The sequence below is a fragment of the Balaenoptera physalus genome (genome assembly GCF_965194825.1).
Source record: "Balaenoptera physalus genome assembly, chromosome: 2".
NCBI classification, from domain to species: domain Eukaryota; kingdom Metazoa; phylum Chordata; class Mammalia; order Artiodactyla; family Balaenopteridae; genus Balaenoptera; species Balaenoptera physalus.
The window spans coordinates 146,590,140-146,608,488 of NC_138883.1; the positions used below are offsets into that span (position 1 = coordinate 146,590,140).

An 18,349-nucleotide genomic window follows, 5' to 3' on the forward strand; every position below is an offset into this window, starting at 1 on the left:
GCAGACACACTGCCAATTAATCAGAGATTTTCCGTGGATGACTCGGTGATGAACCAAGCACATCAGATGACGATTACTGGAAAACAGGCCTCTGTTACAGAAATGGCTTCTGGCTCAAAGCTGGATTCCAGTCTTCAAAATGCAAGGTGCCGGGGCAATGACAGTGGGGTGGAGACAATTCACATCTTCAGAATTTCAAAGTTTTCCTTGGACTCTGAACATACCTCACAAAATGTAAAATGCAACCCATTGTGGGTGTTTTCTCCTGCACCTATGGTGATGCCTTCTTTCCTATGTTGAACACAGCGTTTGTTCTTGAGACTGGAGGGTTAGACAAAGCAACTGTGGAACTCTGTTTTTTCTTTAGTCATACCCCAAATAGTTTAAATGAAACCTACATAGTATAAGATGCTGTGAGGTCCTGGGAAGGCCATTGTGTAATAGAAAGGGCTTCTGGAATATAGCAGAAGTTTTTGCAACGTTTATGTTTACCGTGGAGTCACAGGCACCAGGCAAAACCTCGAGTGCAGGACTCACCGGTTCAGAAATAAGCACACGTGTTGCGAGTGGGTTGTCAAAGAATTACTTATGAGGCCCTTGTTTGCTGCACAAAGTCTACTGCTTCTGCTCACCTTTAGAGATTTCCAAGATGGCCTGTATATATTGTTCACAACTTGGGTGCTTAGGAATCTTCATACTTCCTAATGAAGTCATTATTTATAATTAAGGAGCTTAAGTCCACGAACAAGCAGGGACAGCATTCCTCGTGGACATTTACGAGGCATCATTCAAGCATCAAGTGAGTTGCTGTTCCAATGCTCCAGTTTCATGACGTTATTATAGGGCAAACATGCCAATGACCTCATTTCAGTCACCTCATCTAGGCCAGATGACTGTCTGCACCCTCTCAAAAGATTTCTGGCAAAGTGGATTCTATAAATACCTTTGGAAATTCTGGCAAGAAATTCTTTCAAATACCCATCCCCTTAAGTCAGCTATTTCTTTTGTCTAGGCAAGACTCTTTCCTTCCTTTCTTTCTTTCATCCATCCATCCATCCATCCAGTCTGTGTGAAATACATTCTATGTGCTAAGCACAGCTTGAGAAAATGAAGCATGCACTTGGTCTTGAGAGATCTAAATGTAAGTGCAAGATAGTGGGTTATATGTGTAAAGAATGGAGTTATCAATCAAGAGACAGAGTATTAACAGCCATGGAACAAGTTACATCAGCTCAGGACCCTGGAGGCATGATATAATCATCACGTGTGGATACAAGCTTATTTTCCAGACCCTCTATCTTTATAGAAACACAACAACTAAATACAACAACAAAACCAAACCAAAAAACAAACAAAATGACACAATTTCTGAATTCAGTGCAAACCACTCAATCCAATTGTCTGAAATGCTGTTTAGAAAATTCAGCTTGATTTCCTAAAAATGTCATTTTCTCTGATTATGAAAGTCATGTAAAATTTCGGAAAATGTAAGACTGAATAGAGAAGAAAAAGTAACCAATAATCTACTACAGAGAAATAACAATGATTAATATTCTATGTACAAATTTTCAATGCATAGATACACTATTCATTTATAATTTAAAAATAAAATTGGGACCATGATGTTTACATTGCATAACCTGTCTTTCTTTTTAACACTTCTTAGCACGTTGCTTCATTCTTAAATATCTTTTGAAAGCATGCCTGTTTAATGGTTGTCCAGTATCCTATCATGTAGATGTTTCATGCTATTTTTAGCCAATTCTTTATTATTTAAATTATTTAAATTTAGATATTTAGAATTTTAGAATTTGAAATTTAGAATAATTCAAGGTTTTCACAATTATAAATAATGTTTAACCATACAGCACACACACATCTCTGATCAATTCCCTAAAATAACTTCTTAGAAGTACAATTCCTGTATATTAAGGAATGCACATTTTAAGACATTTAATATATACTCGCAAGTTATTCTCAGAAGGTTTGTACTGATTTATATTCCCATCAGCAGAACATAAAAGTGTCCATTTTTCTAAACCTTACCAATACTGTGTGTTTTGTCTTTTTAATTTTTTGCTATTTGATAGGTAAGAGGAGATGGTATAAAATTATTTTAACTTGCGGTTCTGATTAACAGGAGGCTGAATTTTTTCCAGATGCTTAGTGTGTGTATGTATTCATATTTGTATATGTATTTAACACCCTGTTCATAGCTTTTGCTCATTTCTCCCTATTAAGTTAAAATCTGCCTTGTGCCTTCTGGAACTATCCTAAGTAAGCTTAATTCCTCCTTCATATGACAGCCCCTTAAATACTTGAAGACAAAAGTCATGTCTCACTTTCTCCAAGATAAACACTTCCGGTTCCTTCAACCGTTTCTCCTGTGGCAAAGTTTCAAGGGCGGTCGTCGGAGAAAATGCATAACAAGTCCTCCCGCCCCTGTGACCCTCTACCCTGCAGCACCCTCGGGTACAGAACTCCACACAACTCCAGGAAAGCTTGCCCCGAATCCTCCTGGCAGACTCTCCGGATGCAGTCACCTGCCTACACCTCGGGCATCAGCCTCCTTTCTCCTGCTCATCCACAAGAATACTGTGGGTTAGTTTGATCACGATGGTGGCATTTCCTGTGATATGTAGGCCTGGCGCTCAAATAAAGTGGTAGAAAAAGAGCACTTTGACGCCAGAAACAGGAAGAGGAATTGCCTGGTATAATGAGAATGATGAATTCAAATGAGGAAAGCATCAAGAAGGAGACCGCCCGCTTGTCCTGAGACGCTGCATTTGGTAGGACTGGGGCGGCTATATAATGGGTCTCAGGAGCCCAGGAAGCCTCTCCTGACCCCGGGGCAGGTTAGGGACCCTTCCTCTGCCCCAGGGCTGACTGCCTGCCCACTCTCTCCTGGAGTCACCTGTGCACGTGCTGGTCCCCCACTAACACATCTTCGCGCTCCCTGAGGGATGGGCTATGTGTGGTGCCCGAGAGCCTTGCTCAGCAGACTGCACATATGAGGCCATCTCATGTGCTTGGTGAACTAAGCCCCTGCTGGAAATCTCTCTCCAGGCTGCCCACATCCCTTTGCTCTTACTTGCTTCTCATTGGACAACCTCCCAGTACAAATCTGTTGTCTCAAGTGCTTCAAACCTCATAGAGTCCCTGGACAATGGACATGGGCATCCATGCCAGTGGCGAGGAAACCCCAGGGCATCACAGAATTGCACCTGATTAACACGTCAGCTTCGGAGAACTCCTGCTGAGAACCCTGCATCTGATCAGTTTGACAGCACTGACTTGACAGTGGATCTACAAAGCTGAGGTCCAGGCTCTAGACACTTGTAAAGGTATCGTTGCCTTCTGAGTCTCTGTCCTCGAGTCCAGCCTTTAGGCAAACAACGGCTTGACAATTTTGTGCATTATGGTCTAAGTAGAAAAACATATACAAATGAGATATAAATATAAATAAAACTGATATATCTATATCTATCTATCTGTAGATATTTACATACATAGATCTCAAACATTAAACACTGCCAACTCATCACAAGATTAACATAAAACCTCACACTAAAGGCCTAATTACCTCAGTTCCTATTACCTAATGCATCATGTCTGGATAGCAACAAAGATTTACAAATTATGCTAAAAAGCAAAAAAACACCACAGCCTGAAGAGACAACTAAACATCAGAACCAGACTCAGATATGACATGGATTTTGAAATTACTAGCCTGGGAATTTAAAATAACTATGATTAATACACTCAAAGTGCTAATGGAAGATGTAGACAAAATCAAGAACAGTTGGGTCATGTAAGCAGAGAGATGGAAACTCTAAGAAAGAATCAAAAGGAAATACTAGGAAAAAAAAAAAAACCCACTGTAACAGAAATGAATGCCTTTGACAGACTCATCAGTAGACTGGACATAGCCAAGGAAAGAATCAGTAAGCTTGAAGATGTGTCAATTGAAATTTCCGAAACTGAAATGTAAAGAGAAAAAAGAATAAAAAACCCCAGAACAGAATACCCCTAAACTGTAGTCCAATTTCAAAACATATACATGTAATTAGAATACCAAAAGGAGAAGAAAGAGAATGGAACAAAGGAAATATTTGAAGATATAATGTCTAAGAATTTTCCAAAATTAATGACAGACCCCAAACCACAGGCCCAAGAAGCTCAGAAAATACCAACCAGTACAAATAATGAAAAAAAAACAAACCACAAAAAAAACTAAACAAACTACACTCTCATATTCAAACTGCAGAAAACCAAAAACAAAGAGAAAAATCTTGAAAGAAGCCAGAAAAAAAGTCCCACATACATATAGAAAAACAAGGATAAGAATTCTGTGGACTTCTCATCAGAAACCATGCAAACAAGAAGAAAATGAAGTGAATATTTAAAGTGTGGAAAGAAAATAACCACCAACCTAAAATTCTATATCCAGTGAAATTATCCTTCAAGTGTGAAGGAGAAATAATGACTTTCTATGAAAAACAAAAATGGTGAGAATTCATCACCAGCAGAACTGTCCTGCAAGAAATGTTAAAAGAAGTTCTTCATGAAGAAGGAAATGATATAGTTCAGAAACTCAGATCTACACAAAGAAAGGAAGAGCATCAGAGAAGGAATAAATTAGGGTAAAATAAAATATATTTTTTTATTATTCTCAATTGAGCTAATAGACTTTTGTTTGTTCAAAATTATAATAGTAACAGTGTACAGTTGACCCTTGAACAACATGGGGGCTAGGGATGCTGACACCCCACATAGTTGAAATTCCATGTATAACTTTTGGCTTCCCCAAAACTTAACTACTAATAGCCTACTGTTGACCGGAAGCCTTACTGATAACATGAACAGTCAATTAACATATTTTGTATGATATATGTATTATATATTGTATCCTTACAATAAAGTAAGCTAGAGAAAAGAAAATGTTACCAGGAATCATAAGGAAAAAAAAATACATTTACAGTACATATATGTATTTGCTGAAAAAAATCCACTTATAAGTGGATCCATGCAGTTCAAATCCACGTTGTTCAAGGGTCAACTGTATTGGGCAATGACAGCCTATGGATAAGTGAAGTGAATGAGGGCAACGTGAAGACATGGGAAGGAGGAAGGAAGGACACTTAGCTATAAGGTACTTGCACTGCCCATGAAGTGGTATGATATCATTTAAAAGTGGATTTATATTAGTTGTAAATGTATATTTCAAACTTAGGGCAAACAATAAAGATATTTTTAAAGAAATATAATTGATATGCCAAGAGAGAAGAGAAAATGAAATCATATAAAACGCTCAATGATGTCGGATAAACCGTATGTCCTGGAATTATTTTAGTGGGTTTCAGTAGTATTAACTGTACTTTCCTGCTTGTTTAGATTATTTCTGGTGAATCTTTGTCAACAGTTCCTTTTAAAAACAGATCAGTAAGTTCCAAAAACCTACCAGTTTTTGAATTCTTCAATATAAAAATCCTTAAAATAAAGGCTGCTTCTTTAAAAGGAAAAAAAAAACACCCTAAAAAAAGGAGCTCATAGCATGCAAATGAGGTATCGAACTGGCATGTTTTAGAATTAGACAGTTTGATCATAAAATGGTTGAATCAGATGTAAAGTCAACACCAGCTGGACTGAAAAATAAATAAATAAAATGCTCAATGAAACTAGAGAAGGTGAAAGAGCAGGGAGAAAAAGAAGAAACAAAGAACAAATACAATGAATCAAAAACATGCTAGGTATTTTTCTAGATTCCACATATATGCATTAATATCCGATATTTGTTTTTCTCTTTCTGGCTTAATTCACTCTCAGCTCAGTGCTCTGTGACAACCTAGATGGGTGGATTGGGGGGCGGGTGGGAGGGAGGTCCAAGAGGGAGGGGATATAGGTATACATATAGCTGATTCACTTCATTGTAGAGCAGAAACTAACACAACATTGTAAAGCAATTATACTCCAATAAAAAATAAAAAAAGTAAAAAAGTAAACATTGAGCTAAATTAAAAAAAACATGTTAGGTATTAATCAAACTATATCAATAATCACATTAAATGTGAATGGTTTAAATACCCCAAATAAAAGAGAGATTGTTAGAATGGATTAAAAACACTAGACCCAACTATAGGTTGTCTATAAGAAACTCGTTTTAAATACAAAGACAAAGGTCAAAAGTTAAAGGATAAGAAAGATATACCATGTTAACACTAATCCAAAGAAAGCTAGAGTAGCTATGTTAATTTCAGACAGAGCAGAATTCAGAGCAAGGAAAATTATCAGGGATAAAGAAGGGCACTACATGACAAGGGGTCATTTCTTTAAGAAGACATAAAAACCCATAACACGTATGAGCCAAACAACAAAGCATCAAGATATGTGAGGCAAAAACAGAGGAAAATGCAAGGAGAAATAGGCCGATCCACTATTATAGTTGGAGACTTAAACACCCTTCTTTCAGTAATTGATCTATCAAGCAGGTAAATAATCAGTAAGGATATAGCTGTCCTCAACAGCATTATCAATCAACTTGATCTAATTGACATTTAAAGAATACTCCATTTAACAATAGCGAAATATACATTGTACTCAAGCTGACATGGAACATTCACTGAGCCAGACTACTCTGTGGGCCATAAAGTGTCCACAAATGGTTTAACATTGTATATATTCTTTTAGCAATAGATGTATTGAGATATAATTCACATACCGTAAGATTTGCCATCTTAAAGTATACAATTCAGTGGTTTTTAGATTTGCAAAGTTGCGCAACTATTACTACTATCTAAATTTAGAACATTTTTGTCACCTTGAAAAGAAACACTATATCCATTAGCAGTCACTCCCAATTTTTCTCCACCCGGAGAAACCCGGAAACCATAAATCTACTTTTTGTTTCAATGGATTTGCCTATTCCAGATATTTCACATAAGTGGAATCATGATGTGGCCTTTTGCGTCTAACTTCTTTCACTTGGCATGATGTTTTCAAGGTTCACCCATATTATAGCATGAATCAGTACTTCATTGCTTTTTATTGCTGAATACTATTTCATCATATGGATATACCACTTTTTATTTATCCACTGATGTACACATGTGATTTGTTTCCACATTTTGGTCACTATGAATAATGCTGCGATGAACATTCAGGTACAATTTTCTTTGTGAACATATGCTTCCAATTCTCTTGAATATATATATATATATATATATATATATATATATATATATATATATATATATATATATATATATATATATATATATATATATATATATATATCTATCTCTATCTATCTAGGAGTGAAATCACTGAGTCATAAGGCAACTCTGTGTTTAACCTTTTGAGGAACTGCCAGACTGTTTTCCAAAGCAGCTGCACCATTTTACATCCCCACCACAAAGTGTGAGGGTTCTAGTTGCTCCAAATCCTTACCAACACATGTTATTGTCTGTCTATTTGAACCATCCTAGTGAGCGTAATAGGTATTTCATTGTGGTTTTGATTTGCATTTCTCTAACGACTTGAATAAAATTATCATTTCAAATATCACTCTGACTTTACAGAGTGCTCTGGGTGACAGATCATAGAAAGGATTTGTGAGGCTCCCACCACCTTTGCAGGATTGCTCTTTTTAGAAACCTTTGTTTCAAGTAGCAGGACTTTTTTTTTCAGTTACAAATACCACTATGTTCTAACTACAAAGGAAAATAAGACTATTTTCCTGTCTCTTTCTTTAAGAGTGCATTTCTGGTGAAGTCAAGATGGCATACTAGGAGGATGCGTAATACGTGTCTCCTCACAACTAGGGCACCTACCAGGTACCAATGGGGGACCATGGACACCTAAGGGGATGGAGGGAACCCCAGCGATCAGCTTGTGGGATCTTGGTTCCCTGGCTGGAGGTCGGGCCTAAGCTCCTGTGGTGGGAGCTCTGAGTCCAAACCACTGGACTAACAGAGAACCTCAGACCCAGGGAATATCAATTGGAGTGAGGCCTCCTGGAGGTCCTCATCTCAGCACCAAGACCCAGCTCTATCCAACTGACTGCAAACTCGAGTGCTGGACGTTTCAGGCCAAACAACAAGTAAGACAGGAATACAGCACTACCCATTAAAAAAAAATGAAATGACAAAAAAATTTGTTACAGACAAAGGAGCAAGGTAAAAATCTACAAGACCAAATAAATGAAGATGAAATAGGCAACCTACCTGAAAAAGAATTCAGAGTAATGTTAGTAAAGATGATCCAAAATCTCGGAAACAGAATGGAGAAAATATAAGAAACATTTAACAAGGATCTAGAACTAAAGCGCAAACAGTGATGAACAACACAATTACTGAAATTAAAAATACTCTAGAAGGAATCAATAACAGAATAACAGGCAGAAGAACGGAGAAGTGAGCCGGAAGATAAAATGGTGGAAATAACTACCAGGGAGCAGAATAAAGAAAAAAGAATGAAAAGAATTGAGGACAGTCTCAGAGACCTCTGGAACAACATTAAACGCACCAACATTCAAATTATAGGGGTCTCAGAAGAAGAAGAGAAAAAGAAAAGGTCTGAGAAAATATTTGAAGAGATTATAGTCGAAAACTTCCCTAACATGGGAAAGGAAATAGTCAATCAAGTCCAGGAAGCACAGAGTACCATACAGGATAAACCCAAAGAGAAACATGCTGAGACACATATTAATCAAACTATCAAAAATTAAATACAAAGAAAAAATATTGAAAGCAGCAAGGGAAAAGCAACAACTAGCATACAAGGGAATCCCCATAAGGTTAACAGCTGATCTTTCAGCAGAAACTCTGCAATCCAGAAGGGAATGGCAGGACATATTTAAAGTGATGAAAGGGAAAAACCTACAACCAAGATTACTCTACCCAGCAGGGATCTCATTCAGATTCGACGGAGAAATCAAAACCTTTACAGATAAGCAAAAGTTAAGAGAATTCAGCACCACCAACAAATGCTAAAGGAACTTCTCTAGGCAGGAAACACAAGAGAAGGAAAAGACCTACAATAACAAACCCAAAACAATCAAGAAAATGGTAATAGGAACATACATATAGATAATTACCTTAAATGTAAATGGATGAAATGCTCCAACCAAAAGATATAGACTGGCTGAATGGATACGAAAACAAGACCCATACATATGCTGTCTACAACAGACCCACTTCAGACCTAGGGACACATACAGACTGAAAGTGAGGGGATGGAAAAAGATATTCCATGCAAATGGAAATCAAAAGAAAGCTGGAGTAGCAATTCTCATATCAGACAAAATAGGCTTTAAAATAACGACTATTACAAGAGACAAAGAAGGACACTACATAATGGTCAAGGGATCAATCCAACAAGAAGATATAACAATTGTAAATATTTATGCACCCAACATAGGAGCACCTCAATACATAAGGCAAATGCTAACAGCCATAAAAGGGGAAATCGACAGTAACACAATCACAGTAGCGGACTTTAACACCCCACTTTCAGCAATGGACGGATCATCCAAAATGAAAATAAATAAGGAAACACAAGATTTAAATGATACATTAAAAAGACGGACTTAATTGATATTTATAGGACATTCCATCCAAAAACAACAGAATACACTTTCTTCTCAAGTGCTCATGGAACATTTGGAACATTCTCCAGGATAGACCATATCTTGGGTCACAAATCAAGCCTTGGTAAATTTAAGAAAACTGAAATCGTATCAAGTATCTTTTCTAACCATAACGTTATGAGACTAGATATCAATTACAGGAAAAAAACTGTAAAACATACAAACACACGGATGTTAAACAATATGCTACTAAATAACCAAGAGATCACTGAAGAAATCAAAGAGGAAATCAGAAAATACTTAGAAACAAATGACAACAAAAACACGATGACCCAAAACCTATGGGATGCAGCAAAAGCAGTTCTAAGAGGGAAGTTTATAGCAATACAATCCTACCTCAAGAAACAAGAAAGATCTCAAATAAACAACCTAACCTTACACCTAAAGCAATTAGAGAAAGAAGAACAAAAAAACCACAAAGTTAGCAGAAGGAAAGAAATCATAAAAATCAGATCAGAAATAAATGAAAAAGAAATGAAAGAAACAATAGCAAAGATCAATAAAACTAAAAGCTGGTTCTTTGAGAAGATAAACAAAATTGATAAACCATTAGCCAGACTCATCAAGACAAAAAGGGAGAAGACTCAAATCAACAGAATTAGAAACGAAAAAGGAGAAGTAACAACTGACACTGCAGAAATACAAAGGATCATGAGAGATTACTACAAGCAACTATATGCCAATAAAATGGTCAACCTGGAAGAAATGGACAAATTCTTAGAAAAGCACAACCTTCCGAGACTGAACCAGGAAGAAATAGAAAATATAAACAGACCAACCACAAGCACTGAAACTAAAACTGTGATTAAAAATCTTCCAACAAACAAAAGCCCAGGACCAGACAGCTTCACAGGTGAATTCTATCAAACATTTAGAGAAGAGCTAACACCTATCTTTCTCAAACTCCTCCAAAATATAGCAGAGGGAGGAACACTCTCAAACTCATTCTACGAGGCCACCATCACCCTGATACCAAAACCAGACAAAGATGTCACAAAAAAAGAAAACTACAGGCCAATATCTCTGATGAACATAAATGCAAAAATCCTCCACAAAATACTAGCAAACAGAATCCAACAGCACATTAAAAGGATCATACACCATGATCAAGTGGGGTTTATCCCAGGAATGCAAGGATTCTTCAATATATGCAAATCAATCAATGTGATACACCATATTAACAAATTGAAGGATAAAAACCATATGATAATCTCTACAGATGCAGAAAAAGCTTTTGACAAATTCAACACCCATTTACGATAAAAACTCTCCAGAAAGTAGGCATGGAGGGAACCTACCTCAGCATAATAAAGGCCATATATGACAAACCCACAGACAACATTCTTCTCAATGGTGAAAAACTGACTAAGATCAGGAACTAGACAAGGTTGCCCACTCTCACCACTATTATTCAACACAGTTTTGGAAGTTTTAGCCACAGCAATCGGAGAAGAAAAAGTAATAAAAGGAATCCAAATCGGAAAAGAAGTAAAACTGTCACTGCTTGCAGATGACATGATACTATACATAGAGTATCCTAAAGATGCTACCAGAAAACTACTAGAGCTAATCAATGAATTTGGTAGAGTAGCAGGATACAAAATTAATACACAGAAATCTCTTGCATCGCTATACACTAATGATGAAAAATCTGAAGGAGAAATTAAGGAAACATTCCCATTTACCATTGCAACAAAAAGAATAAAATACCTAGGAATAAACCTACCTAAGGAGACAAAAGACCTGTATGCAGAAAACTATAAGACACTGATGAAAGAAATTAAAGATGATACAAGCAGATGGAGAGATACACTATGTTCTTGGATTGGAAGAATCAACATTGTGAAAATGACTATACTACCCAAAGCAATCTACAGATTCAATGCAATCCCTATCAAACTACCAATGGCATTTTTCACAGAACTAGAACAAAAAATTTCACCATTTGTATGGAAACACAAAAGACCCTGAACAGCCAAAACAATCTTGAGAAAGAAAAACGGAGCTGGAGGAATCAGGCTCCTGGACTTCAGACTATACTACAAAGCTACAGTAATCAAGACAGTATGGTACTGGCACAAAAACAGAAATATAGATCAATGGAACAGGATAGAAAGCCCAGAGATAAACCCACACACATATGGTCACCTTATCTTTGATAAAGGAGGCAAGAGTATACAGTGGAGAAAAGACAGCCTCTTCAATAAATGGTGCTTGGAAAACTGGATAGCTACATGTAAAAGAATGAAATTAGAACACTTCCTAACACCATACACAAAAATAAACTCAAAATGGATTAAAGACTTAAATGTAAGGCCAGACACTATAAAACTCTTAGAGGAAAACATAGGCAGAACACTCTATGACATACATCACAGCAAGATCCTTTTTGACCCATCTCCTAGAGAAATGGAAATAAAAACAAAAATAAACAAATGGGACCTAATGAAACTTCAAAGCTTTTGCACAGCAAAGGAAACCATAAAAAAGATGAAAAGACAACCCTCAGAATGGGAGAAAATATTTGCAAATGAAGCAACAGACAAAGGATTAATCTCCAAAATATACAAGCAGCTTATGCAACTCAATATCAAAAAAACAAACAACCCAATCCAAAAATGGGCAGAAGACCTAAATAGACATTTCTCCAAAGAAGATATACAGATTGCCAACAAACACATGAAAAGATGCTCAACATTACTAATCATTAGAGAAATGCAAATCAAAACTACAATGAGGTATCACCTCACACTGGTCAGAATGGCCATCATCAAAAAATCTACAAACAATAAATGCTGGAGAGGGTGTGGAGAAAAGGGAACCCTCTTGCACTGTTGGTGGGAATGTAAATTGATATAGCCACTATGGAGAACAGTATGGAGGTTCCTTAAAAAACTAAAAATAGAATTACCATATGACCCAGCAATCCCACTACTGGGCATATACCCAGAGAAAACCATAATTCAAAAAGACACATGCACCCCAACGTTCATTGCAGCACTATTTACAATCGCCAGGTCATGGAAGCAACCTAAATGCTCATTGACAGACGAATGAATAAAGAAGATGTGGTACATATATACAATGGAATATTACTCAGCCATAAAAAGAAACAAAATTGGGTCATTTGTAGAGACGTGGATGCATCTAGAGACTGTCATACAGAGTGAAGTAAGTCAGAAAGAGAAAAAGAAATATCGTATATTAACACATATATGTGGAACCTAGAAAATGGAACTGATGAACCGGTTTGCAGAGCAGAAATTGCGACACAGAAGTAGAGAAAAAACATATGGGGGGCTTCCCTGGTGGCGCAGTGGTTGAGAGTCTGCCTGCCAATGCAGGGGACACGGGTTCGAGCCCTGGTCTGGGAAGATCCCGCATGCCGCGGAACAACTGGGCCCGTGAGCCATAATTACTGAGCCTGCGCGTCTGGAGCTTGTGCTCCGCAACAAGAGAGGCCGCGACAGTGAGAGGCCCGCGCACCACGATGAAGAGTGGCCCCCGCTTGCTGCAACTAGAGAACGCCCTCGCACAGAAACGAAGACCCAACACAACCATAAATAAATAAATTAAAAAAAAAATGCAAAAAAAAAAAAAAAATATGGACACCAAACAGGGAAAGCAGCAGGGGGTGGTGGTGGTGGTGTGATGAATTGGGAAATTGGGATTGACATATATACACTGATGTGTATAAAATGGATGACTAATAAGAAAACAAATAAATAAATAAACAAACATTAAAAAAAAAACAAAAAACAAAAAGAGTCATGTACCACAGTGTTCATTGCAGCACTATTTACAACAGCCAGGACATGGAAGCAACGTAAGTGTCCATCGACAGATGAATGGATAAAGAAGATATGGCACATATATGCAGTGGAATTACTCAGCCATAAAAAGAAATGAAATTGAGTTATTTGTAGTTAGGTGGATGGACCTAGAGTGTGTCATACAGAGTGAAGTAAGTCAGAAAGAGAGAAACAAATACCATATGCTAACACACATATATGGAATCTTAAAAAAAAAATGGTTCTGATGAACCTAGGGGCAGGACGGGAATAAAGAGACAGACGTAGAGAATGGATTTGAGGACACGGGGCAGGGGAAGGGTAAGCTGGGACGAAGTGAAAGAGTAGCATTGACATATATACACTACCAAATGTAAAATAGATAGCTAGTGGGAAGCAGCTGCGTGGCACAGGGAGATCAGCTTGGTGCTTTGCGACCACCTAGAGGGGTGGGATAAGGAGGGTGGCAGGGAGATGCAAGAGGGAGGGGATGTGGGAATATATGTATGCATATAGCTGATTCACTTTGTTATACAGCAGAAACTAACACAACATTGTAAAGCAATTATACTCCAATAAAGATGTTATAAAAAAAAAAAAAGAATGCATTTCTAACAGGATACGATGGTGAGGTGAAATGGCATGAAATCCCCTGGGAATGAATAAGCAGGTTCTGCTTACCTGCTGGAGGCCAAGCCTTGATGTAGCCTGTGCAGTGGACCACAGCATACTGGGCTTCTCCTTCTTTCACAGGGCCAAGGCCATTCCTAGAGAAAGAACTTCTGTGAGCTTGCTTTCGACACCTGGGGGTGAGGCAAGGATGTCCATGACTCTTTTGGTATCTAAGTTACTGGGTTCTCCTGTTGGCCTTGTGTTTTTCAATCTTGACTTCCCACCACCCTGTTTTCCCTCCTCCTACATGGTCTGAATGTGCAAAATAAATCCACCCAACTCCCTTCCTCATCTCAACCACTGCAACCCTGATGTGCAGGTCTCTTGGTGCTCTCCAAGGCTAAGCCCCGTCTTCAAGTTCGGCTGCTCCTTAGCTTAGTGCATTTTAGCTATCTACCAGCATAGCCCCAAAACATACATCAGGAAGGCTTACTGACCTGAACCTTTTCCTCATGGTGGTTATTCTGTTTAGAGGAAGGTGGTCCAAAGGAGCATTTCCACACCTAAGATTTGATAAATACATTAGAGTGAGTGAAGACCTAGGCAAGTTTATAAAGCACATAGTGCTGCAGGCAAGTATATGGGCCTTATCTAATGCGAGCACCCTGTAGCCAAGTTCTTTCCAAAGTGCAGAAGCAGGGTTGCAAGCCTGTGAATTTTGGTTGTCACCGAAGGCAGAGGCACGTGAGCCATTCTGCACTGCACATGGAAATTGTCTCAGGGCCCAGCCCAGGAGCCGCAGACATCCAGAAAGACACTAGGAGGATCCTGGCCATGCTCCCTCCTGCAGACCATTTCAGTGTAACTTGGTGGCTTTCAGGAAACAAGGGAAGGGGGTGATGACAGCAACAGTGTCTCTCCAGGCCCGAGCAGAGGCATCAACTCAAAACAGATGTTGCCAGCTGATGAACAGAAGCATCTTCTCAGGCTTTAGCTTCACAGTGTGGAAACTGCCCCCCTCCCCTGCAATGTTCTGGCGCTAGGAATAAGCAGACAGCTGCAAGCCTGCGGATGGCAAAGGACAGAGTGGGGACAGGGAGGGATGAGTCTGGAATCAGGGCTTTCTGGGGTCCTTCTCTGGGAGGCAGGGGACGTGAGGCGTCCCACTGCCCACTCTGGTAGCACCTTTTCTGCCTTCTCCATAACTCTCTCAGCATCCAGGCTCTGCACGTCCAAAGCCTGCACTGTGGTCAACCTCTGACCTGTGCTCTCAGGACGTCCACTCATTACATGCGCTTCCACTTCCCAACTACATAGCAGGTAATGCCCTGGATGCCTCAGTATTCAATACAACAAAGAGTCCAATTATATACTCTGAGACCTGGGATGGCTGCCAGCACGAGCGTATTTTCACAGCAGTGTCAATCTAAGACATTGCTGCCTGGGGATGCCCAGTGTCTTCCTGAAACTAAGCTGCTTTATTTGGAGGGGAAGGCCATGCTCTCAGCAGATGGCAGTGCTCCTCACCTTACACGTAAATCCAGGTAGTGTGGGTCTGGCACTGGGAAAAGCTACCTAGAGCATGTCTTTTTTTTTTTGTCCTAGAGCCACCTACACTACCTTTCTAGCTCATCTTTTTTTTTTTTTAAATTTATTTATTTATTTATTTATTTATTTATTTATTTTTGGGTGTGTTGGATCTTCGTTTCTGTGCGAGGGCTTTCTCTAGTTGCAGCGAGCGGGGGCCACTCTTCATCGCGGTGCACGGGCCTCTCACTGTTGCGGCCTCTCTAGTTGCGGAGCATAGGCTCCAGACGCGCAGGCTCAGTAGTTGTGGCTCACGGGCCTAGTTGCTCCATGGCATGTGGGATCTTCCCAGACCAGGGCTTGAACCCGTGTCCCCTGCATTGGCAGGCAGATTCTCAACCACTGCGCCACCAGGGAAGCCCCTAGAGCATGTCTTCAGAGGCACCAGGGCAGGGAGCGGACCGCCTGAATCTGGTCGATAGGGCAGTGATAATGGCATTGGAGGCTACTCAGGAATGGTGAACTTGATGCTTCCAATAAATTTATTCACAAGGCAACTGCTTAGATGGTGCAATTAAGAATTCACATTGCTGGTGCTAGACTGAATGTCCATCAAGCTAGGATGGGCATTTACCCTATTGGCCAAAGCACGGCGGAAAGCCCTTGCCGTGTTGGACTACATTTACTGATGGCATTCTGTCCCTGGGTGGCCACTAATGCATGTGAGTCGAGCCCCCCAGCTTGCCCCTGGAGGCTGAACAGAGGGAAGGCAGGCTGCGCAGCCTCCGTGCTAAATCACAAGGAGATGCTCGTGTATTGTCACTCCAACACCGCCTTATAACCTGAGGCAGGAGGTGAAGGGGATTCCATCCGTGTCTTCTGGAAGCATTCTAAATGCTCAGCCTGGAGAGGAGCCAACTGGGAGGGAAGGACAGCCATACTCAAGTCCTCTGCTGGTTCTCAGGACTCACCTAGAGGTTAGAGAGGCAGGTCTCCCCTCAACACAGGCAACCTGTGATCTGAGATGGCTTAGCCTGTAGATTAACAGTTTTATTTATTTATTTATTTATTTATTTATTTTTGGCTGTGTTGGGTCTTCGTTTCTGTGCGAGGGCTTTCTCTAGTTGCGGCGAGCGGGGGCCACTCTTCACTGCGGTGCGCGGGCCTCTCACTGTCGTGGCCTCTCTTGTTGCGGAGCACAGGCTCCAGACGCGCAGGATCAGTAGTTGTGGCTCACGGGCCCAGTTGCTCCGCGGCATGTGGGATCTTCCCAGACCAGGGCTCGAACCCATGTCCCCTGCATTGGCAGGTAGATTCTCAACCACTGCGCCACCAGGGAAGCCCAGATTAACAGTTTTTGTTTAAGGAGTTGCTTTAAAAGGTGACTTTGAATTAGTGAAAATATAGACTTATTTTAAACATCGATCGTCTGTAACTTCATAGTTCCCAACAGATGCTCAAATGGTAAGTCCCCATCCCAGAAGCAAACCACTGGAAGAAGGTGACGGTAGTGAGTGGCTCCACTGTACCCGGCCCTGAGATCGGAGCATCGGGAAGCTTGGCAGGGGCGGGGAGGAGGTCGGAGAGGGCAGGAGGCGCTGGAGCTGAATCAGGATCGTTGTGGACTTGGGTGGACTTGTCGGGAAAAGTGCTCAAGAAGAGCCTGGGAGACCACGTGCCCGGGCCAGCGGGGACCGACCTCTTTCCTGGAGGAGAGGAGGACGCCCGCCTCGCTCACCGGCCTGCAGCTCCGGCTGCTGCTGCTTCTTCCTCTGGGGTCCAGTGATGCATCCACAGTCCTCGTGTCTGGGAATCAGCAGCAGCATCTGGCAGTGGACCACGCCTTCCTCCTGGAAACTTCCTCCTCCCTCTCTTGTTCCCTGCCATCTGCCCAGCCGCTCCTTCTCAGTCTCTGCCGGTTCTTCCTTGCCTCCCTGGTGCAGGGGTGGCCTGAGCTCAGAGCTCTGACCTCTTCTCTAGCAACACTCATTTCCCAGCTGATCTCATGCGGTCTCGGGGCTTTAGATACACCTCACTGTCGTCAGTCCCTGACTCTATGTCTTCAGCCCCAAACTCTCCCGTGAATTCCTGAATTATATGTCCAACTGTCGACTTATCTTCTCCATTTACAGGTGAGACAGACCAAGAAGGAGGAGGCTCACACGCTGCAGTCAGGAGATGACATCACCAGAGTGAAGGTGTGATCTTACAGCCCATCAGGACTCTCGGCGGAGGTGAGAAGGGAGCAACCCCATCAGAGCCCAGCCCACCGTTCCCCCGAACAGACCTCATCCTGCAGATGAAGGACCTCCGGGAGCCCATGCAACAGACCTCATCCTGCAGATGAAGGACCTCCGGGAGCCCATGCAACAGACCTCATCCTGCAGATGAAGGACCTCCGGGAGCCCATGCAACAGACCTCATCCTGCAGATGAAGGACCTCCGGGAGCCCATGCACATCCTCATGGATGACTGCTGCCCTTCTTTCTTGACCGTCCCAGTCTTCAGGTCCAAGATCCGGCCTGAGACAGAGAGAGAGAAAGAAAAGGACACTTGCATAAGTCTCTGCCTTTGATTGGGGGGGTGGTGCAAGTGCAGGGAGAGCTCTGCAGATGCAAACACAGGGGGCAACGCAAATCGCAAATCGTTTGTTTCTTGGAATTCCCAACATTCTTTAAGCAATGAAATCCACACAATTCAAATGCCTTGTTTTCTTCAAAGAGTGGTCCACACTTGCTGTCTCTGCACTGTTCAATTCCATCACACCAGTCCC

At 40.8% G+C, this 18,349-nt stretch overlaps 1 protein-coding gene and 1 long non-coding RNA gene across 11 annotated transcripts in view; both read right to left on the reverse strand.

Moving 5' to 3' along the window:
* LOC309654619 overlaps positions 1-13,514 on the reverse strand; it is a 33,554-nt gene extending 20,040 nt beyond the window's left edge. The window contains exons 1-2 of the long non-coding RNA XR_014260347.1: positions 13,259-13,514; positions 1-12,946 (exon numbers count right to left, since the gene is read on the reverse strand). The exon at positions 1-12,946 is cut by the window's left edge and continues 20,040 nt beyond it. This is a non-coding gene — a long non-coding RNA (uncharacterized lncRNA). The remainder of the gene's footprint in view (positions 12,947-13,258) is intronic.
* Positions 1-18,349, reverse strand: part of ARNT2 (aryl hydrocarbon receptor nuclear translocator 2) — a 203,214-nt gene that overhangs the window by 75,266 nt on the left and 109,599 nt on the right. For all 10 annotated transcript variants that reach the window (XM_082448683.1, XM_082448677.1, XM_082448676.1 and 7 more), the window contains 3 exons: positions 17,996-18,098; positions 14,547-14,612; positions 14,119-14,204 (listed from right to left, as the gene is read on the reverse strand). In XM_082448683.1, the coding sequence (XP_082304809.1) occupies positions 14,119-14,204; positions 14,547-14,612; positions 17,996-18,098 (255 nt within the window). The remainder of the gene's footprint in view (positions 1-14,118; positions 14,205-14,546; positions 14,613-17,995; positions 18,099-18,349) is intronic.